At 44.7% G+C, this 23659-nt stretch overlaps 1 protein-coding gene across 1 annotated transcript in view; it reads left to right on the top strand.

Moving 5' to 3' along the window:
* The window catches only part of ITFG2 (integrin alpha FG-GAP repeat containing 2), a 90302-nt gene that overhangs the window by 20295 nt on the left and 46348 nt on the right, over positions 1 to 23659 (top strand). Inside the window, exon 3 of the mRNA XM_073568548.1 lies at positions 396 to 437. Within this exon, the coding sequence (XP_073424649.1) occupies positions 396 to 437 (42 nt within the window). The remainder of the gene's footprint in view (positions 1 to 395; positions 438 to 23659) is intronic.

Raw genomic sequence — 23659 nt, 5'->3', positions numbered from 1 at the left:
CGTTTCAGGAAAACTGCCCCTGGTGTCTTCTTAAAATACTTGGCATTGGTATGTAAAAGACAAAATGTCTATTAAAAAAACAAAAAACCCCCCCCACATTTTGATAGGGTATTTTATGTTTTTAAATGATAGCATACTATATGTAAGGTCCTGCTTTTTATAAAGCAGAGTGACTGTGGATATTGCCCTCTAGTTGAGGATGATGGAGTTGTAAGTAACTGGCATAATCTCTGATCTGTGTTGAGGAAACGGCGTATAGCTACCTAATGTAACATATCACATGTTTACTTAGATCCAGAAACGGGCAAACATTTATTTTCTATCTTAAGTGGGAGCTACAGTTTAGCTAGTAAGCTGTACACATATTAAAACTATACCATTCCTTTTTTTTTCAGTTGACCTGTGTAGGTGTTGGCGATGTTTGCAATAAAGGAAAGGTAGGTGGAAATATTTATAAGTTGTGGTAAGGGTTTTGGAATATTGATTGTCTTTGTCATTTCCTACTGATTATTTCATTATTTCAGACATAAATCAAGACAAGCAATTGATAATGATGTAGTGTTAAAAACACTTTTTTATTACATTAGAAATGAAATTACATTGGCAGGTTAATAATCAGCTAGGAACATATTATATACAGGTGCTTCTCACAAAATTAGAATATCATCAAAGTTAATTTATTTCAGGTTTTGAATACAAAAAGTGAAACTCTTATACTATATTTCAAACAGAGTGATCTATTTCACGTGTTTATTTCTGTTAATGTTGATGATTATGGCTTACAGCCAATGAAAACCCAAAAGTCATTATCTCAGTAAATTAGAATAATTAACAAAAAACATCTACAAAGGCTCCCTAAGCACTTAAGCCTCAAGAGTGGTTTGCACGTTCATGACTGGGCCAAATTTCATGATTCTGACCACTGTACCTTTATGAGGTCATAACTTTGGAACGCTTCCATGGATCCCGGTGATTCTGACACTGTTTTCTCGTGACATATTGTACTTCATGTTAGTGGTAAAATTTCATTCAAATAACTTGCGTTTATTTGTGAAAAAACGGAAATTTGGCAAAAATTTTGAAAATTTCGCAATTTTCCAACTTTGAATTTTTATGCCCTTAAATCACAGAGATACGGCACACAAAAAACTTGATAAGTAACATTTCCCACATGTTTACTTTACATCAGCACAATTTTGGAACCAAAATTTTTTTTGTTAGGAAGTTATAAGGGTTAAAAATTGACCAGCGATTTCTCATTTTTGCAACACCATTTTATTTTTACGGACCACATCACATTTGAAGCCACTTTGAGGGGTCTATATGATAGAAAATACCCAAAAGTGACACCATTCTAAAAACTGCACCCCTTAAGATGCTCAAAACCACATTCAAGAAGTTTATTAACCCTTTAGGTGCGTCACAGGAATTTTTTGAATATTTAAAAAAAAATTAACATTTAACTTTTTTTCACAAGAAAAAAACTTCAGGTTCAATTTTTTTTATTTTACCAAGGGTAATAGGAGAAATTGGACTGCAAAATTTATTGTGCAATTTGTCCTGAGTACGCTGATACCTGATATGTGGGGGGGAACCACTGTTTCGGCGCATGGCTGAGCTCAGAAGGGATTGAGCGCCGTTTGACTTTTTCAATGCAAAATTGGCTGGAATTCAGATCGGACGCCATGTCACGTTTGGAGAGTCCCTGATTTACCTAAACAGTGGAAACCCCCCACAAGTGACCCCAATTTGGAAACTAGACCCCGCAAGGAACTTATCTAGTTATGTGCTGAGAACTTTGAACCCACAAGGGCTTCACAGAAGTTTATAACGTACAGCGGTACAATTAAAAAATCATATTTTTTCCACAAAAATGATCTTTTCGCCCCCAATTCTTATTTTTCCAAGGGTAACAGGACCCTAAAAGTTATTGTGCAATTTGTCCTGAGTACGCTGATACCCCATATGTGGGGGTAGACCACTATTTGGGCGCATGGCAGAGCTCGGAAGGGAAGAAGCGCCATTTGACATTTTTGGCTGGAATTGAGATCGGACACCATGTCGCGTTTGGAGAGCCCCTGATGTACCAAAACAGTGGAAACCCCCCGCAAATGACCCCATTTTGGAAACTAGACCCCCCAAGGAACTTATCTAGATGTGTGGTGAGCACTTTGACCCCTCCAGTGCTTCACAGAAGTTTATAACGCGCGGGCGTGAAAATAAAAAAATCGTATTTTTTCCACAAACATGATCTTTTAGTCACCAATTTTTTATTTTCCCAAGGGTACCAGGAGAAATTGGACCCCAAAAGTTGTTGTCCAGTTTGTCCTGAGTACGCTGATACCCCAGATGTGGGAGAAAACCACTGTATGGGCACATGTCGGGTCTCGGAAGGGAAGTAGTGACGTTTTGGAATGCAGACTTTGATGGAATGGTCTGCGGGTGTCAGGTTGCTTTTGGAGAGCCCCTGATGTACCTAAACAGTGGAAACCCCCCACAAGTGACTCCATTTTGGAAACTAGACCCCCTAAGGAACTTATCTAGTTGTGTGGTGAGCACTTTGAACCCCCCCAGTGCTTCACAGAAGTTTATAACGACCGGGCGTGAAAATAAAAAAATCGTATTTTTTCCACAAAAATGATATTTTTGCCCCCAATTTTTTATTTTCCTAAGGGTAACAGGAGAAATTGGACCCCAAAAGTTGTTTTGCAATTTGTCCTGGGTAGGCTGATACCCCATATGTGGGGGTAAAACACTGTTTGGGCGCATGGCAGAGCTTGGAAGGGAAGGACCACCATTTGACTTTTTCAACTCAGAATTGGCTGGAATTGAGATCAGACGCCATGTTGCATTTGGAGAGCACCTGATGTGCCTAAACAGTGGAAACCCCCAATTCTAACTCCAACCCTAACCCCAAAACACCCCTAACCCTAATCTCAGCCCTAACCCTAATGGGAAAATGGAAATAAATACATTTTTTTTAAATTTTATTATTTTTCCCTAACTAAGGGGGTGATAACGGGGGGTTTGATTTACTATTTATGGCGGTTTTTATATTTGGCAGCTGTCGCACGCTAAAAGACGCTTTTTATTGTAAAAATAGTTTTTGCATCACCACATATTGAGAGCTATAATTTTTCCGTATTTTGACCCACCGAGTCATGTGAGGTCTTATTTTTTGCGGGACGAGTTGACGTTTTTATTGGTACCATTTTCGGGCACGTGATATTTTTTGATCGCTTTTTATTCCGATTTTTGGGACGCAGAATGAACAAAAACCAGCGTTTCATGAATTTCTTTTGGGGGGGTGCATTTACACCGTTCCGCGTGCGATAAAATAGATAAAGCGGTTTTATTCTTCGGGTCGGTACGGTTACAGCGATACCTCATTTAGGTCGTTTTTTTATGTTTTGTCGGTTTTATGCAATGAAAACTATTTTATATGAAAAATATTTTTGCATCGCTTTATTCTGCCAGCTATAACTTTTTTATTTTTTCGCTGATGATGCTTTGTGGCAGCTCGTTTTTTGCGGGACAAGATGACGTTTTCAGCGGTACCATGGATATTTATATGCGTCTTTTTGATCCTGCATTATTGCACTTTTTCTTCGGCGGTATGATAATAAATCATTATTTTTTGCTTCGTTTTTTATTTTTATCTTTTAAGGGGTTCGCTAAAGGGGTTAACTAATAGGACAGTTTTATAGGGCAGGTCGTTACGGACGCGGCGATACCAAATATGTATACTTTTATTGTTTTTTTTTTTTTTTTATTTCCAAAAAATGAATTTATTGGGGGAATATTTATTTTTTTTGACTAATTTATTTGGCAATTTTTTTTTATTATTTTAACACTTTTTTTTTTTTTACCTTTATTACATTGTCCCAGGTGGGACATCACTGTCATGTGACAGATCGCTGATCTGTCACATCACAGATCACTGTGACAGATCAGCGACCTGTCACAGGCAGTGCAGCAGGTTTCCCTGCAGGCCCCCGTCGCCATCTTGGATTCGGGGGCCTGCAGGGAAGGAGCCCCCCGCAGCAGCGCTGCACATTGCGCTTCCGTGGGGGGCTCAGGGAAGCACAGAGGGAGCCCCCTCTCTGCCGATGCTTCCCTTTAAGCCACGGTACACCGCGATTGTGTTTGATCGCGGTGTGCAAGGGGTTAACGTGTCGGGGGCAGTCCGTGACCGCCCCTGACACATTGTGCCGGGTGTCAGCTGTGATAATCAGCTGACACCCAGCCGCGATCAGCGGCGCTCACCAAGTGGGCGCCGCTGATCGCTATGACGTACTATCCCGTCCCTGGGAATTAAGTCCCAGGGCACATGGACGGGATAGTACGTCATATGGGATTAAGGGGTTAAAAAGGCCCTTTAGTCTGTTTGAGTAGGCTCCATAATCATGGGGAAGACTGCTGACTTGACAGATGTCCAGAAGGCAGTCATTGACACACTCTACAAGGAGGGTAAGCCACAAAAGGTCATTGCTACTGAATTCAGAGGATATCTCCCCCGCTGTATTACAGAACACCAGTGACTGTCTGTCTGCAGTATCCAACATCATGTTCACTCTCTACAGTTGTGGCCAAAAGTATTGACACCCCTGCAATTCTGTCAGATAATACTCAGTTTCTTCCTGAAAATGATTGCAAACACAAATTCTTTGGTATTATTATCTTCATTTAATTTGTCTTAAATGAAAAAACACAAAAGAGAATGAAGCAAAAAGCAAAACATTGATCATTTCACATAAAACTCCAAAAATGGGCCAGACAAAAGTACTGGCACCCTCAGCCTAATACTTGGTTGCACAACCGTTAGCCAAAATAACTGCGACCAACCGCTTCCGGTAACCATCAATGAGTTTCTTACAATGCTCTGCTGGAATTTTAGACCATTCTTCTTTGGCAAACTGCTCCAGGTCCCTGATATTTGAAGGGTGCCTTCTCCAAACTGCCATTTTTAGATCTCTCCACAGGTGTTCTATGGGATTCAGGTCTGGACTCATTGCTGGCCACCTTAGAAGTCTCCAGTGCTTTCTCTCAAACCATTTTCTAGTGCTTTTTGAAGTGTGTTTTGGGTCATTGTCCTGCTGGAAGTCCCAAGACCTCTGAGGGAGACCCAGCTTTCTCACACTGGGCCCTACATTACGCTGCAAAATTTGTTGGTAGTCTTCTGACTTCATAATGCCATGCACATGGTCAAGCAGTCCAGTACCATAGGCAGCAAAGCAACCCCAAAACATCAGGGAACCTTCGCCATGTTTGACTGTAGGGACCGTGTTCTTTTCTTTGAATGCCTCTTTTTTTCTCCTGTAAACTCTATGTTGATGCCTTTGCCTAAAAAGCTCTACTTTTGTCTCATCTGACCAGAGAACATTCTTCCAAAACATTTTAGTCTTTTTCAGGTAAGTTTTGGCAAACTCCATCCTGGCTTTTTTATGTCTCTGGGTAAGAAGTGGGGTCTTCCTGGGTCTCCTACCATACAGTCCTTTTTCATTCAGACGCTGACGGATAGTACGGGTTGACACTGTTGTACCCTCGGACTTCAGGGCAGCTTGCAATTGTTTGGATGTTAGTCGAGGTTCTTTATCCAACATCCGCACAATCTTGCGTTGAAAGCTCTTGTCAATTTTTCTTTTCCGTCCACATCTAGGGAGGTTAGCCACAGTGCCATGGGCTTGAAACTTTTGATGACACTGCGCACGGTAGAAACAGGAACATTCAGGTCTTTGGAGATGGACTTGTAGCCTTGAGATTGCTCATGCTTCCTCACAATTTGGTTTCTCAAGTCCTCAGACAGTTCTTTGGTCTTGTTTCTTTTCTCCATGCTCAATGTGGTACACAGGACAGAGGTTGAGTTAACTTTAATCCATGTCAACTGGCTGCAAGTGTGATTTAGTTATTGCCAACACCTGTTAGGTGCCACAGGTAAGTTACAGGTGCTGTTAATTACACAAATTAGAGAAGCATCACATGATTTTTCGAACAGTGCCAATACTTTTGTCCACACTCTTTTTTATGTTTGGTGTTGAATTATCCAATTTGGCATTAGGACAATTCTTTTTGTGTTTTTTCATTTAAGACAAATTAAATGAAGATAATAATAACAAAGAATTTGTGTTTGCAATCATTTTCAGGAAGAAACTGAGTATTATCTGACAGAATTGCAGGGGTGTCAATACTTTTGGCCACAACTGTATCTGAAACTCAGCGTCTCCAAAACTGAACATCTTCCGCTCCTGCCGTCTACCGACCTCCCTAAATCTGACATATCCCTCTCTGTGGGTGGCACCTGTCTGAGTATTATGTTCGACACCAATCTTTCCTCTTTCCTTCACCTCCCATATACAATCTCTTGCTGCTTACACCTAAAGAACATGTCTAGATTCTGCCTCTTTCTCACCATGGAAACAACAAAAAACCCTAACTGTTACACTGATCCATTCTCGCCTGGACTATTGTAATGCCCTATTAAAGGGAATCTGTCACCCCATTTTAGCCCTGTAAGATGCCTCCGCCATCAGGGGCTTATCTAGAGCATTCTGTAATACTGTAGATAAGCCCCCCGATGAAACCTGAAAGATAAGAAAAACGAGTTCGATTATACTCACCGGGGGGCGGGGGCAAGTGCTGTTGGTGTTGCGGTCCGGTCTGGCCTCTCCCATCTTCATATGATGATGTACTCCTCCTTGCTTCTCCCTTGGCTCCTGCACAGGCATATTGATCTGCCCTGTTGAGGGCAGAGTAAAGTACTGCAGTGCGCAGGCACCGGGAAAGGTCAGAGAGGTCCGACGCCTGCGCACTGCAGTACTCTGCTCTGCCCTCAACAGGGCAGATAAAGTACGCGTGCGCAGGAGCTGAGGGAGAAGCAAGGAGGACATCATCGTATGAAGATGGGAGGCGTCGGAAAGGACAGCGACACCCATCGGACCGGACCAAAGGCCAGGGTGAGTATAATCTAACTTTTTTTTTTTTTTTCTTATCTTTCAGGTTTCATCTGGGGCTTATCTAAAACATTACAGAATGCTCTAGATAAGCCCTGATGACGGTGGCCGCAGCTGATAGGGCTAAAATGGGGTGACAGATCCCCTTTAATTGGCCTCCCCCTCACTCGACTTTCCCCTCTCCAGTTCATCTTTAATGCAGCAGCCAGGGTCATCCATCTAGCTAATCGGTACTCGGACGCGTCCGTTCTGTGTGAGTCATTGCACTGGCTGCGCAGTCATTATAGAATCCAATTCAAACTGCTTGTCCTCACCCACAAAGCTCTCCATAGTGCGGCACCCCCTACTTCTGCTCCCTCATTTCTGTTTATTGGCCTACCTACTTGTTACGCTCTGCAAACGACTTTCGACTAACCGCTGCACTAATTCGTACCTCCCACTCCCGGCTCCAAGACTTCTCCCGCGTTGCGCCAATCCTCTGCAATGTTCTACCCCTAGAAATTAGGACTATCCACAACTTAAACAGCAATAGACGCTCCCTAAAAACACATCTGTTCAGAGTGGCCTATCATGTTCGCTCATCAAAGTGCTATTGTGTGTGTGTGTGTGTGTGTGGCCCATTCACTTTCTATCTGAGAATAACCCTCCATCAAATTACACCACAATAGCACCAAAAAAACTGGCTGGTGACTACCTCATGCAGCCTTTATCCATCCCCATTCCCTGAAGATGGCTGGACCAGCATTGTAAATAAGCGTCTATACTTTGTGTCTCCCCCACCACATTGTAGCTTGTAAGCTCTTACAGTCAGGGTCATCATTATTTTGCTCTAATTATTGTATTACTTTGAATGATGTTACTTATGACTTTTATATGAACTGTTGAATTCCACAGTGCTGTGGAATATGTTGGCGCTATATAAATAAAAATAATTATTACTATATTGCTAAAGAAGCTGGCTGTTCACAGAGTGCTGTATCCAAGCATATTAATGGAAAGTTGAGTGGAGGGAAAAAGTGTGGTAGAAAAAGGTGCTCAAGCAACCAGGATAACTGCAGCCTTGAAGGGATTAAGAAAAGGCCATTCAAACATTTGGGGGCAATCCACATGGAGTGGACTGCTGCTGGAGTCATTGCTTCAAGAGCCACCACACACAGACGTATCCAGGACATGGGCTACAAGAGTCGCATTCCTTGTGTCAGGCCACTCATGACCAAGAGACAATGCCAGAAGAGTCTTACCTGGGCCAAGGAGAAAAAGAACTGGACTGTTGCTCAGTGGTCCAAGGTGTTGTTTTTAGATGGAAGTAAATTTTGAATTTCATTTGGAAATCAAGGTCCCAGAGTCTGGAGGAAGAGTGGAGAGAAACACAATCCAAGCTGCTTGAGGTCTAGTGTGAAGTTTCCACAATCGGTGATGATGTGGGGAGCCATGTCATCTATTGGTGTAGGTCCACTGTGTTTTATCAAGACTAAAGTCAGCGCAGATGAGCTGAAGGCTGCTATCAAAGCAACCTGGGCTTCCATAACACCTCAGCAGTGATTGATGTAAAAGGAGCCCCGACCAAGTATTGAGTGCATTTACTGAACATACATTTCAGTAGGCCAACATTTCAGATTTTAAAATAATTTTTCAAGCTGATGTTATAAAGCATTCTAATTTACTGAGATACTTTTTTTTTTGGGTTTTCATTGGCTGTAAGCCATAATCATCAACATTAACAGAAATAAACACTTGGAATAGATCACTCTGTGTGTAATGACTCTATATAATGAGTTTCACCTTTTTTTTATTGAAGAACTGAAATAAATTAACTTTTTGACGATATTCTAATTTTGTGAGAAGCACCTGTATGTAATCTTAATGAAAAAATATTGGTTGACAAATGGATTTTACTGAAAAATTCAGAGAGGCACTGTTATAGGATAATTTTAGCCAGAAATCTGATTGATATTTCTGATGTGCCCTGGCCATCTCTAAGTGTCATCAGTGTAAAGTGGAGTCTAGCGGTAAAAACACGACTGCCAAGTGGTGCAAAAAACGTCATCTATTGAATCACTCTCTATAATTGCCTCTGAATGTGACCACAGCACAGGATGTGTGCGCCAGCTGTATGGTGGTCACGCAGCTGCACTCAAGGCTTAAATCCCTGTGTAATACAGACTGCTGGCTAAATCAGTGTATAGCATGCTGCAGTGGACACAGTTTAGGAAGTGATAAATTATGTTGCTCTTTCTGGATAAGGCCACACGTGCACACATTCAGTATTTAGTCAGTATTTTCCATTAGTATTTTTTTTTTTTTTTTTTTAAATTCGTTTATTAAACTTCAAACAAGAAAAGGATATAATGTACAATATACATATTTGCCTGTGGTTGTGAACATTGTACAGAGCATACATATTACCGTCTCTTTGTTAAATACTAAACAAGGATTAAACACTCTTATTAATATACGAGTGATCTATGCATAATCCAACAAGCATACATAATGAACACTAGGCTATACATTATGAGCATGTGCATCAATCATATCTCACAGGCCTTTATTGTATCATTCATATAACATAGATTGATTAATTATGGGTTTCTGTACTAAACTATAACTACATCAACTATCTATTAATTCGCAGCCTACTACCTTGCACTATATAGTCTCACATGCTATGTCTCCATTTTACAAAGTGAGATGGGAAGAGTTCCACTTCTCCCAGATTTTTTCAAATTTACCCAGGCATCCCCTGTTCTGATACAATGTGCGCTCGTATGGGACAATCGTATTTACCAAATCAATCCAAGTTCTAAGAGAAGGACATGAATTACCCATCCACCGTAATGCCAATACTTTCCGTGCCAGAAACAGTGTCTCACGTAGAAAGATCCCAACATGGTGACCCCAAATCTCTTCCTCCCATACCCCAAACAAGCAGACCAGTGGTTCAAGAGGGACAGGAGTTTGCACCAGTGATGACAAGAATAACGTCACCTCTTTTTAGTACTGTAGGGTAGTGGGACATTGCCATATCATGTGAGTGACATCGCAAGCATTCTGATGATTGGAATCGACCCATCCTGAAAAGTCGTATCGGAGTCAAGTATGATTGGTTTATTATATACCACTGTATCATTCTATTATTAGCAGATGGTGATACTCCGATCGGAGACTCCAGAATCTCTTCCCACTCCTCTCCCTGAGTATTAGGGAAAAGTCGTTCCCACTTCCCTTTAACAGAACTTATGGCAGATTCCGCTCCCACCGACAGCATGTACGTATATAAAGAGTAGATAAGGCCCTGGGGACCCTGTGAATTAAGTATTCCTATCAATGGTAGGGACGAAATGGCACGGCCCCCACCTGTACTCCTTATGTGCGACTGGAGAACAGATCTTAGTTGCAAATAGCGGAAAAATTGAGATCTCGGAACCTCATGTCTAGCCTGTATGTGCTCAAAAGACATTAAGGTTCCATGATCATACAAGTCTGCTATCAAGGAGACATTATGTTGAGTCCAAAAATCAGTGGATGGGTGACTTAGTAATGCTGAAAAATATGCATTTTCCCATGGGGGCATTTCAGCTATAATGTCCCTATATCCAATCACTTTCTTAATTTGCCTCCATACTAATCGTGCTAGACGGAGCAGGGGCAGTAAACGAGGGACACCAGGCCTCTCCAACTCCAGGAAACCCAGTGGACAATCAGTTCTTGCAGCGTGAAGCAAGTGACTTTCAGAATTAGGAAGATTAATTACCCGGCATCCATTTACTTAAGGCTCTAGCCTGCCCAGCCAAATAATATAAGAAGAAATCTGGCAGCGCCGCCCCACCTCCCTTTTTAGGCCTCTGCAGAGTGGACAACTTAAGTTTAGGCCTACTTTTCCCCCATATAAATGACGTCACCTGGGAATTAAGGTTCACAAAAAAGGACTTGGGTATCGTTACGGCACTGTGCTGAAGGTTATAGCTAAGTTTGGGAAGTAATATCATTTTAATCAGGTTGATGCGTCTGGCCACAGACAGCGGTAATTTGCTCCAGGTTGCAAATTTAACTTTGACCAGTTCCAACAGTGGGCAAATATTAAGTTGTAAGTCGAGCGTGCTGTTTTGGGATACATGAACCCCCAGGTATTTAAAGCTAGATACAATAGGCAGCGAGGAGAGAGCCTCTAGTCGGGACATCGGGGCATGGGACAGGGGTAACAAGGCAGACTTTTCCCAATTTATATATAAGCCCGAATATGTACTGAATCCATCTATGGCGGCAATGACTTGAGGCAAAGTTTCCTCCGCCTCATCCATAAATATCACCATATCATCTGTGTATAAACCTATGGTATCTACCCGACCCGCTATATCTATACCTTTAATGCCAGGGGAAGACCTTATGCGTATTGCCAGTGCCTCAATCGCAAGGGCAAAGAGGGCCGGGGAAAGGGGGCACCCCTGACGGGTCCCCCTATGTAATGAAAAGGACTCAGACATGGAATTATTCACAATAATATGGGCCTTAGGTTTCAAATATAATAGTTTAACCCATTTTATGAACTTATCACCAAAGCCATACCTCTGTAGGCATGCGGAGAGGAAAGGCCACTCAAGAGAGTCAAAAGCCTTGGCGGCATCTAACGATGCCAGTGCCCATTTGTTATCAGGCATTAGAGAACTATATTGGACTATTGACTGGACCTGTCTGATATTAATTGAGGTACTCTTACTAGGCATAAAGCCTGTCTGGTCAGGATGTATAAGGTTCAGTATAATCGAATTTAATCTGGTGGCAAGAATTTTAGTAAAGATTTCCTGATGGGACAAAATTAAACAATGCAGTTGGTCGATTGTTCTATCAGAGGTTACTATTAGTTTCAGCCAGAAAGGGTTCAACTTCCAAATTATCCTGTTATTCAATTGCCCATACTTAAGTTTGAGGATGACCGGGCTGTGGTCTGAGATCCCTCTACTACCATGCTCCACACTATCCACCCACATTGCCAGACCACTGGTTCCGATTATGTAATCTATGCGCGACAGGGAGCGCCTAGTGGATGAGTGGCAGGTATACTCTCTCAGCTCAGGTTGCCGCCCTCTCCACAAATCCAGCCACCCGCTACCCCCCATAAATAGCGACAGTTGGGTTGCCGTCGGCGAAGGAACCCCCCCATCCATGCCATCCTCCAGTCTCAATTTGTCAAGGTGATTGTTTATAACCATATTGAAGTCCCCCATACAAATAACATCCGCATCCTGATAATTTAGGGCGAAGCTCAACGCCTTCTGGAGAATGGACCTATTGGCCGGAGGTGGATTATACACACATAAAATCACATATTTCCTGGTATTTATTAATGCATAGACAAAGACAAAACGACCCTCAGGATCCCTGGCCTCCCATCTAACATCTCTATGCACCAACAGTGAGACCCCCATCGAGTAACTAGTATGGAATGAGTGAACAGACCATTGTACCCAGGGCTTCTGCACGCATCGAGCTGTATCCCTGGTCAGGTGTGTCTCCACCAAGGCCACAATGTGAGGGCAGTAATGTCTAATCTGCGAGAAGACCTTGATCTTTTTCCGGGGAGTTTTTATACCTCTCACATTCCATGTCATACATATCATCTCAGACCCCATCTTTACTCTGCTGGATATGGCCTACATCAGTACCCGGGGAAAGTTTAGAGACACCACCCATACATTGAAATTGCTGCTTGCTGCGAATTATACCTGAAAAAAAAACCCAAAACAAACAAAACCACTATGAAAAAACATCAAAGTAGAGAAACAAGCAATACAGGAGCAAAGTCCTGCTCTCCCATCACGGAATAAACACAGGGATACCATCACTGAGCTCAGTGTCCGGTATGGTTGGTAATCCGGGCGTCTGTGGAAAAAGCTCCATTCAAACCATCAATGGAAAAGAAAATTTTTTTTCTGATTAACAGTAGAAACATTAGGATGCCTTCTCAGCAGACCCCTTGCGGGACCGCAGCCACTCAGCCGCCTCCGCCGGATCCGCAAAGAATAGGGAAGAACCCCCGTGAACCACCCGGAGTCTGGCCGGATAAATCATTGAATACACGATAATCCTCTCCCGGAGCCGCTTCTTGACTTCTATGAATTGTGCCCGATGTTTCTGAAGTTTCATGGAAAAGTCTGGAAAAATTGAGATCGTGGCGTTGCTGAACTTAATGGGACTCTTGTCGAGCTAGGCGTAGAATCGCATCCCTGTCCCTGCAGTTGAGGAGACGCGCCAAAAAAGGCCTGGGTGGGGCTCCAGGAGGAAGAGGTCTTGTAGGAACCCTATGGGCCCTTTCCACAGCAAATGGGGAGAATTCGTCTCCCAGAGAGGTTTTGAGCCAATCTTCTACAAACTGCTCCGGATGTTGACCTTCCGTGCGTTCCGGCAGACCAATGACTCGGATATTATTCCGACGCATTCTATTCTCCAAGTCATCTGCTTTTTGCCTCCATGCGTTTATCGAGCCCGCCGCTCTCGTAAGCTTGGCTTCCATGGGTGCGATGGTATCCTCCACCTTGGAGACCCTTGTCTCCACCTCCGTAATGCGCCCTCTCATGGCCTGCATATCTTGCCAAAGACGCCCCACCTCGGTATATACGTCGTCTATTTTCCTCGTCAGCGATGTTCTGGTTAAAGAGATGGCCTGCATCAGTTGCTCAGATGCCTGCTTGAGGGTTAATTCCTCCTGCTCACTCTCCTCTCCACCCTCAGAGGGGCGTTTTTTACGCTGAACCTGCGAGGGGTTATTTCTGAGGGACCGTACGGTATCAGATTGGTCAGGTCTAGCGTACTCTTAATTTTTCGGCTGCGCTTGCCCCCTTGGAGCGATTCATTTCTAATAGCAATATGGCACAGCCGAGCAAATGGAGTGATATATCCAGAAGATTCCCAAGTCCAGAATATAAGCGCAGCAGCGCTATAATATAAAGATGACAAGTGTCTCGGGGGCAACGCAGATCAGAAGGGTCACCCGGGAGGGTAAAATTCGGCTCTGTATAGTAGCCGAGAGGCCTTATGGCTAGGGAGGGACCACAGCACCCACAGGCACAGCAGCCCGGGATGAGTCCAGAGGACCTAAAGTTCTAATGGCACCGACCAGCCGGTAACTTAACAGAGGGGAGTGCGGGGCCCAATTTTCCAGAGCACTCACCGCTTCTCCCTGCCAGATCCACAGAGTAGGCGCTCACCGTCCCGTCAGCGCTGTGAGGAGGGAACCAACGCCGCGTCTCTCAGCCAGAGCGCATGCATGTGAAAATGGCCGCCGCCTCCTGCAGGCCCCGCCGGCCGCCCCAGCCTTCACCGCCGTCTGTGGCTGAAATTAGCCTCCCAGGGGTTCTAGAGGTGCTCCACGGTCCAGGGGGTCCAGTACCGCCAGGTATGTCACGGCACCGCGGGCCCGCTGACAGGGTTAATATCAGGATGTGAGGAGCTCTCCCTGAACGCGTCTTCTCACGGCCGCTACATAGCCACGCCCCCATTAGTATTTGTAAGTCACAACCAGGATTCTAATATATACAGTTGTGGCCAAAAGTATTGACACCCTTGCAATTCTATCAGATAATACTCAGTTTCTTCCTGAAAATGATTGCAAACACAAATTCTTTGGTATTATTATCTTAATTTAATTTGTCTTAAATGAAAAAACACAAAAGAGAATGAAGCAAAAAGCAAAACATTGATCATTTCACACAAAACTCCAAAAATGGGCCAGACAAAAGTATTGGCACCCTCAGCCTAATACTTGGTTGCACAACCTTTAGCCAAAATAACTGCGACCAACCGCTTCCGGTAACCATCAATGAGTTTCTTACAATGCTCTGCTGGAATTTTAGACCATTCTTCTTTGGCAAACTGCTCCAGGTCCCTGATATTTGAAGGGTGCCTTCTCCAAACTGCCATTTTTAGATCTCTCCACAGGTGTTCTATGGGATTCAGGTCTGGACTCATTGCTGGCCACCTTAGAAGTCTCCAGTGCTTTCTCTCAAACCATTTTCCAGTGCTTTTTGAAGTGTGTTTTGGGTCATTGTCCTGCTGGAAGACCCATGACCTCTGAGGGAGACCCAGCTTTCTCACACTGGGCCCTACATTATGCTGCAAAATTTGTTGGTAGTCTTCAGACTTCATATAGCCATGCACACGGTCAAGCAGTCCAGTGCCAGAGGCAGCAAAGCAACCCCAAAACATCAGGGAACCTCCGCCATGTTTGACTGTAAGGACCGTGTTTTTTTCTTTGAATGCCTCTTTTTTCTCCTGTAAACTCTATGTTGATGCCTTTGCCCAAAAAGCTCTACTTTTGTCTCATCTGACCAGAGAACATTCTTCCAAAATGTTTTAGGCTTTTTCAGGTAAGTTTTGGCAAACTCCATCCTGGCTTTTTTATGTCTCTGGGTAAGAAGTGGGATCTCCCTGGGTCTCCTACCATACAGTCCCTTTTCATTCAGACGCCGACTGATAGTACGGGTTGACACTGTTGTACCCTCGGACTGCAGGGCAGCTTGAACTTGTTTGGATGTTAGTCGAGGTTCTTTATCCAACATCCGCACAATCTTGCGTTGAAAGCTCTTGTCAATTTTTCTTTTCCGTCCACATCTAGGGAGGTTAGCCACAGTGCCATGGGCTTTAAACTTCTTGATGACACTGCGCACGGTAGACGCAGGAACATTCAGGTCTTTGGAGATGGACTTGTATCCTTGAGATTGCTCATGCTTCCTCACAATTTGGTTTCTCAAGTCCTCAGACAGTTCTTTGGTCTTGTTTCTTTTCTCCATTAATTACACAAATTAGAGAAGCATCACATGATTTATTGAACAGTGCCAATACTTTTGTCCACCCTCTTTTTTATGTTTGGTGTGGAATTATATCCAATTTGGCTTTAGGACAATTCTTTTTGTGTGTTTTCATTTAAGACAAATTAAATGAAGATAATAATACCAAAGAATTTGTGTTTGCAATCATTTTCCAGAAGAAACTGAGTATTATCTGACAGAATTGCAGGGGTGTCAATACTTTTGGCCACAACTGTAATTACCTTGTAATGTCTTCACATGCTGTTCCGTCCAGATGTGTCCGGATCCCATAATTCCAAGTGGCAGAAGTTCACCAACCGCCATATTAGGACACCCAGTACCCGGTACCACCAGCAGAACACCGTCACACCACACACACACACACACACTATACGCCGTACGTACCACACACACACACAAACACAGTGTATACACCGTACGCACCACACACACAAACACACAAAGATGGCGGCGGTCTGATTTGCTGCGCCTGCACGAATTCGGCTGATAGCTGGGTGAGCACATGGGGGGGAGAGATTCTCAAAGCCTGTCCCCTGTTTTGAACAGCTGACATGTGTCCGCAATAGGCTCGGGTGGAATCTCGATCCACCCACGCCTATTAGCTAGTTAAATGCCGCTGTCAAACGCTGGTGTCTATGAACTCGTAATGACCTGGAGAATCATAATGGCAGGTCAGTTTTACCATTTAGTGATTATAGATTACATGAAGCAAGCCGAGGAGGTGGGGGGAGACCACTAAGCCACGCCCATCGGACCGGACAGCGGCGGTTTGCATGTATCACCAACAAGCTAAAAAAGGTATTTATGCCTCAAAGGTGCGGGGTAGGGGGGAGTCAAAAGCCCGAATAGAATCCTTATGGGACGCACAATTTAGTGATATCTTTACACGATATCACTAAATGTGGGTCATAGATTCCCTTTAAATGTGTGAACATGGCCTAATTCTGGGTTTAGCAGATGCATGGAGAATGCTCTACCATGTACTGTAAGATTTAGTGGCGAAGAGATAATAAAATGGAAAATATCACTGGTTGACACCCTAAAGCCCCCGTTACACACTGCGATATCGCTAGCAATATCGCTGTAAAGTCACCGATTTTGTGACGTTGCAGCGATATTGCTAGCGATATCGCTATGTGTGATACTTACCTCCGACCGACTCCCCCGCTGGTTATCGCTGATCGCGCGAGAACATCCTGGACCATTCCTCGTCGGTCACTTCCTGCTGGGCTTCCTGTGGCGCCGACGAGCAACGTGTGGAGCCGGGCGGGAGGACGCAGGATCGCCGCGTCTGACAGGTAAGTAGCGATCCCCGTCCCCAGCGATGTCGCTGGTGAGATCTGCCTGTGTGGCAGCTCACTAGCGACCACCTAGCGATGCACCAACGATCCTGACCGCGTCATATCGCTGGTCGGGATGGCTGGTCCATCGCTAGGTGTAGCGGTACCCTAAGACCAGATATACAGTTCAGACCAAAAGTTTGGACACACCTTCTTATTCAAAGAGTTTTCTTTATTTTCATGACTATAAAAATTGTAGATTCACTGTGAAAGCATCAAAACTATGAATTAACACATGTGGAATTATATAATTAACAAAAAAGTGTGAAACAACTATAAATATGTCTTACTAGCTGAAGAGCCGGCGTTGCCTGGGCATAGTAACCAACTGTGGTTAGTTATAACAAATAATGATTATATTGCACATAAAAACCATGCATCTAATCCTATCCTGTGTGATACTGTCTGCTGAGCCGTATATCTAATACTATTCTGTGTGATACTGTGTGCTGAGCTGCGTATCTAATCCTATCCTGTGTGATACTGACTGCTGAGCTGTGTATCTAATCCTATCCTGTGTGATACTGGGCTGTTAGGCGTCGGGTTCCTGCAGCTGCACAGCAGGAATCCAGAGCCATGCAGCCAGTGGTCTCCCATTCCCCTCCGACCTCTCGGGCACCTGCACAGCAATCTCGGTGATCCAGACACCCTGCTCAGACCTGTTCTCTTGGTCTGGTTGTTGCTGTCGCCTCTGGACCAGCAATAGTAGCGCAGCCTGCTCTGCAGCAAACCACTCCAGAGGCAAGTCCTCTCGCCACGCTACTCACGAGACGATCTCCCAGTGGAGATCGGGAGTCACGTGCTCAGGTCCTTCTCCTGATCTGATTGGTCCAGCTTAGAGATCTGGAAGGTCCCGGAAGCGCACGGCTATAAAAGGCCCGCATGGCCGCTCGGCCAAGCGCTAGTATAGACTCTACTTGCTACCTGTGTGAATGATGACAGATGCATGTGCCAACAAATGACTCATTAGACTCCCCTCCCTCTGATATTACGTGTGTGGATAGGGACTTAGTATTAGAGTCAGCGCCAGTCAGTGGCATGATACAGGCCACAGTGCATATCTTCACCTATCTAGCGTCCGACAGCGCGCCTCCTCTGGGCACTGACATATAGCGGCTGAGTCAGTCGCCGCACTGCAATCAGGAGCATCTGTGTGTGCGTCCGCTGTAGCGACGCCGCACACACGGTAGGTCTAGACGGACCCTGACCCTCTGCCTTGGGTTCAGCTCCTGTGACCATTTACCGTGCATGCAGTTCTGAGACCTGTGAGTCCAACAGGCTCAGTATTTACGTTTAAGTTCTAAGCGTGTCTGTGGAGATAACAGAGTACGCTCAGTGCCCACCGGGTGACGTTCAGCCCGTGTGCGATATACCGCCCATATTGTGCGTCTGCCATTATCTAGCAGCGGTGTAACACCTGCACGGTGGACCCCGGGCAGCAAACGCACTTATTATTTATTTATTAGTGCGTTCCGCCGTGCCTAACATGGGCTCCCCCTGCAGTCTGTGTCAGAGGGTGGTCTGTGTTGGCACGGTAATAAATTGTGTTATTTCCAGCTTTACAGAAGGATGATAACACCATAGAAATGATAAGAATAATAGGCCTCAGTTACCACAACTGTCTACAAAGAAAACAGTTGCTGATAGCAACCAATCACAGCTCATTTTTCATCTTTTAAACAGCTCTGGGACAGCGTGGCAAGTTTTGAGTGGCGACTTTTGTGTTTCGACTTTTATGTGGTGAGGTTGGTGTATGTGTGGTGAAATGTGTGCTGAGGGTGGTATATGTGTTGAAGCACGTGGTAGTGTGTGGCGCATTTTGTGTGTGTGTTCATATCCCCGTGTGTGGTGAGTATCTCATGTCAGGTCCCCACCTTAGCAACTGTACGGTATATACTGTTTGGCGCCATCGCTCTCATTCTTTAAGTCCCCCTTGTTCACATCTGGCAGCTGTCAATTTGCCTCCAACACTTTTCCTTTCACTTTTTCCCCATTATGTAGATAGGGGCAAAATTTTTTGGTGAATTGGAACGCGTGGGGTTAAAATTTCGCATCACATCATAGCCTATGACGCTCTCGGGGTCCAGACATGTGACTGCAAAATTTTGTGGCTGTAGCTACGACGGTGCAGATGCCAATACATACATACACTTTTTCCCCATTACGTAGATAGGGTCAAAATTGTTTGGTGAATTGGAACGCACGGGATTAAAATTTCGCCTCACAACATAGCCTATGACGCACTTGGGGTCCAGACGTGTGACAGTGCAAAATTTTGTGGCTGTAGCTGCGCGGATGCCAATCCCGGACATACATACATACATACATACATACATACATACATAAACACCCACCCACATTGAGCTTTATATATTAGATATTCTAGGTTCTTCAAAGTAACCACCTTTTGGTTTGATTACTGCTTTGCACACTCTTTGCATTCTCTTGATGAGCTTCAAGAGGTAGTCACCAGAAATGGTTTTCACTTCACAGGTGTGCCCTGTCAGGTTTAATAAGTGGGATTTCTTGCCGTATAAATGGGGTTGGGACCATCAGTTGTGTTGTGCAGAAGTCTGGTAGATACACAGCTGATAGTCCTACTGAATAGACTGTTAGCTGCTTTTTTCTTGCCATAATACAAATTCTAAGTAAAGAAAAACGAGTGGCCATCATTACTTTAAGAAATAAAGGTCAGTCAGTCCGAAAAATTGGGAACACTTTGAAAGTGTCCCCAAGTGCAGTGGCAAAAACCATCAAGCGCTACAAAGAAACTGGCTCACATGAGGACCGCCCCAGGAAAGGAAGACCAAGAGTCACCTCTGCTGCGGAGGATAAGTTCTTCCGAGTCACCAGCCTCAGAAATCGCAGGGTAACAGCAGCTCAGATTAGAGACCAGGTCAATGCCACACAGAGTTCTAGCAGCAGACATATCTCTACAACAACTGTTAAGAGGAGACTTTGTGCAGCAGGCCTTCATGGTAAAATAGCTGCTAGGAAACCACTGCTAAGGACAGGCAACAAACAGAAGAGACTTGTTTGGGCTAAAGAACACAAGGAATGGACATTAGACCAGAGGAAATCTGTGCTTTGGTCTGATGAGTCCAAATTTGAGATGTTTGGTTCCAACCACCGAGTCTTTGTGCGACACAGAAAAGGTGAACGGATGGACTCTACGTGCCTGGTTCCCACTGTGAAGCATGGAGGAGGAGGTGTGATGGTGCTTTGTTGGTGACACTGTTGGGGATTTATTCAAAATTAAAGGCATACTGAACCAGCATGGCTACCACAGCATCTTGCAGCGGCATGCTATTCCATCCGGTTTGCGTTTAGTTGGACCATCATTTATTTTTCAACAGGACAATGACCCCCAAACACACCTCCAGGCTGTGTAAGGGCTATTTGACCAAGAGGGAGAGTGATGGGGTGCTACGCCAGATGACCTGGCCTCCGCAGTCACCAGACCTGAACCCAATCGAGATGATTTGGGGTGAATTGGACCACAGAGTGAAGGCAAAAGGGCCAACAAGTGCTAAGCATCTCTGGGAACTCCTTCAAGACTGTTGGAAGACCATTTCCGGTGACTACCTCTTGAAGCTCCTCAAGAGAATGCCAAGAGTGTGTAAAGCAGTAATCAAAGCAAAAGGTGGCTACTTTGAAGAACCTAGAATATAAGACATATTTTCAGTTGTTTCACACTTTTTTAATTATATAATTCCACATGTGTTAATTCGTAGTTTTGATGCCTTCAGAGTGAATCTACAATTTTCATAGTCCTGAAAATAAAGAAAACTCTTTGAATAAGGTGTGTCCAAACTTTTGGTCTGTACTGTATATCCCACCGAAAAATTAAAAAATCACTGACTGTGGTGGAAAAAACAATAAAACTTCTATAATAATAAATGCCCTAAGCAGCTTCCGGTTGTAACAACTTCCGTCCAGTTGTAACCGGTGACGTCACCACACACACACACACACACGCACATGTTAACCCTCAACACACCACACCGCCTCAACACACACTCCTCTCACCTTTCACCTCCACTCACTCTCATACTCCGTCTCTCATACTCACGCCGTCATCGACACTGCTCCACGATCCCCGACATCTTCTTCCGCCGGCGCCATCCTGGATCCAGACGTTGTCCACGCCGGCAACATGTTCTTGCGGCGACGCCATCTTGAGTATCGTGAAATCCCGCGATAGTCAAGATAGCGTCGCCGCAAGAACATGTCGCCAGCGAGGACGACGTCGGGATCCAAAATGGCGTCGGCGAAAACTCGCGAGATTTCGCCGACGCCATTTTGGATCCCGACGTCGTCCACGCCGGCGACATGTTCTTCCGGCGACGCTATCTTGACTATCGCGGGATTTCACGATACTCAAGATGGCGTCGCCGCAAGAACATGTTGCCGGCGTGGACAACGTCTGGATCCAGGATGGCGCCGGCGGAAGAAGATGTCGGGGATCGTGGAGCAGTGTCGATGACGGCGTGAGTATGAGAGACGGAGTGAGAGAAGGGGTCGTATGTGGAGTGAAAGAGTGAGTGGAGATGGTGAAAGGTGAGAGGAGTGTGTGTTGAGTGTGTGTGTTGAGGGTTAACATGGCAAGAGGTGTGATGCTATCGCATCCTCCCGATGCGATAGCATCGGCCCTTAATCTAGTAACTAATAATAATAATAATAATTCTATAACAACCCACCGTGCTCGTGTGCAGTCTGCCCTATATGACCACTATAAGGGCTTCACAAAGGACACTAATATATACCTACTTCAAAAAATTGGCACTGTTTTAACAAACTGATCAATAAACATCGCCTGATATTATAAGGAGACATCTCCAGGTATCCTATCTCCTGGGAAATATTTGATAGCTATTCCATTAAACCCTTATGCTGAGGATATACCATATTCTCATTTCTATTTATTAACAGCCAATTTCCAAACTGTCAGTAAGCTAAAGTGCTATTGTTATTGCACATTGCCCCCCAATGAATTGAAAGTTATTAGACTGTCAATAAACTAAAGTGCTATTATATTGCACATAGTCTCAGAAGGAGTGGCGATTCTCCATCATACAGTGTCAATCTATTAACCACACAATGACTCCTACGTCCACTTAAAGCAGAAACGTGACATTCACTAGCCGAGGTAGATGATGAATACCCTCAGTCTGTAGCTGTCACCTCTCATAGGCACATGCTATCCCATTCATTCAGATGGGAATAAAATTCACCCTCTGCCAAAAATGAAGAACTGTGTTGTCAAAGCTCTCACTCAAATGCAGTGGCACCCCGTCCCTATATTTGTATCGGGACTAATATGTTCACAATTTGCCCGAGATATTAGGCCATGATTTATGCTTAGATCATCCCTGCAGTATCGTGTCAACGCGTTTCGCCCTACAATATTTCCTTAGGGTACATCAGGAGGCTAAACCCTATTGGCTTTGCGCTTGTATACTTGAATTGGAGCATATTATTACCGGCCACAATGAAAGCCGTGCGCGGTGGCACGAACGCTGGGCTTAAATAAACACCCCGCCTCCCTCACTGACGCGCACAGACACTGACCAACCAGAGGCTCTCTAACAGGAGGCCAGTGATAATTGGCCATGTGTAGTGACGGTGCCATTACGTCAGCTAGGAGACGCCCGTCGCTAGGTAACATTAATACAGATTCAAGGAAGAAACTGCAAGAGGTAACGCTACAATTCATAACCACCAGCGCCACAAATGATATTTAAAAACCCACAGTATAACATGCAAAACGTAGACATATTGAGAAGTTACAGTATATAAAAAACAACAGTTAAATATGACTGTGCCATACAATTACACATCAATAGAGGCTATAATATCATACAACACTAAGTGAAAAATATCACGCTTACCCTTATCTGCAGGCGGGTAGCGTGACCGGTCAGCGGTCCCGGCGTCGGTGTAGGAACTCGGACCACGGGGCTGTCAGCAGCACAGGCTGGGAGGTCGCAGGACCTGTGGAGGGGGCGGAGCGCTTGCAGAAGCACTCAGAAGCTGTAGGACCTAGCACCACGTGACCTGTGACGTCAGAGGGGGCGGAGCTTATCGCAGGGACGCTGAAGTGACAGGCAGAGGGCTCAGAGAGCCAGGAGTTTATACAGTAGCGATGGTCGGGCAATCCAGAAGTCATACACAGGAGAATCAATGCGGTACAGAGTCAGGAAAAACAAGAATGGTCAGGGAAGCAGGAGGTCTGGCACGGGTCGGGCTGCACGGTACAAAATCAGAAAGCCAAGAGACAGAAACCAAAATCCAGACCAGGTCATACACACCACAAACACGGAAGCAGGCGAGAGGCACTTAGCAAAGGCAGGGTCGGACACACTCAAGTATGAAGAATAAACGACAGGGAAGGTTGCTCGCCTGTGGCCATAAATACCCTCCCTGAGACCGAAGAGAGGCTCCAACCATTAACCCTTCGCTTGTCAGACCAAAATTCCATATACCATGACAATGACATTAACCCTTTGCTTGTCAGACCAAAATTCCAGATACCATGACAGTACCC

This window comes from Dendrobates tinctorius, unplaced genomic scaffold (genome assembly GCF_039654945.1).
Source record: "Dendrobates tinctorius isolate UK_male_01 unplaced genomic scaffold, ASM3965494v1 ptg000001l, whole genome shotgun sequence".
NCBI classification, from domain to species: domain Eukaryota; kingdom Metazoa; phylum Chordata; class Amphibia; order Anura; family Dendrobatidae; genus Dendrobates; species Dendrobates tinctorius.
The sequence above is the reverse complement of the archived record's forward strand: the minus strand, read 5'-3'. Positions and strand labels throughout refer to the sequence as shown.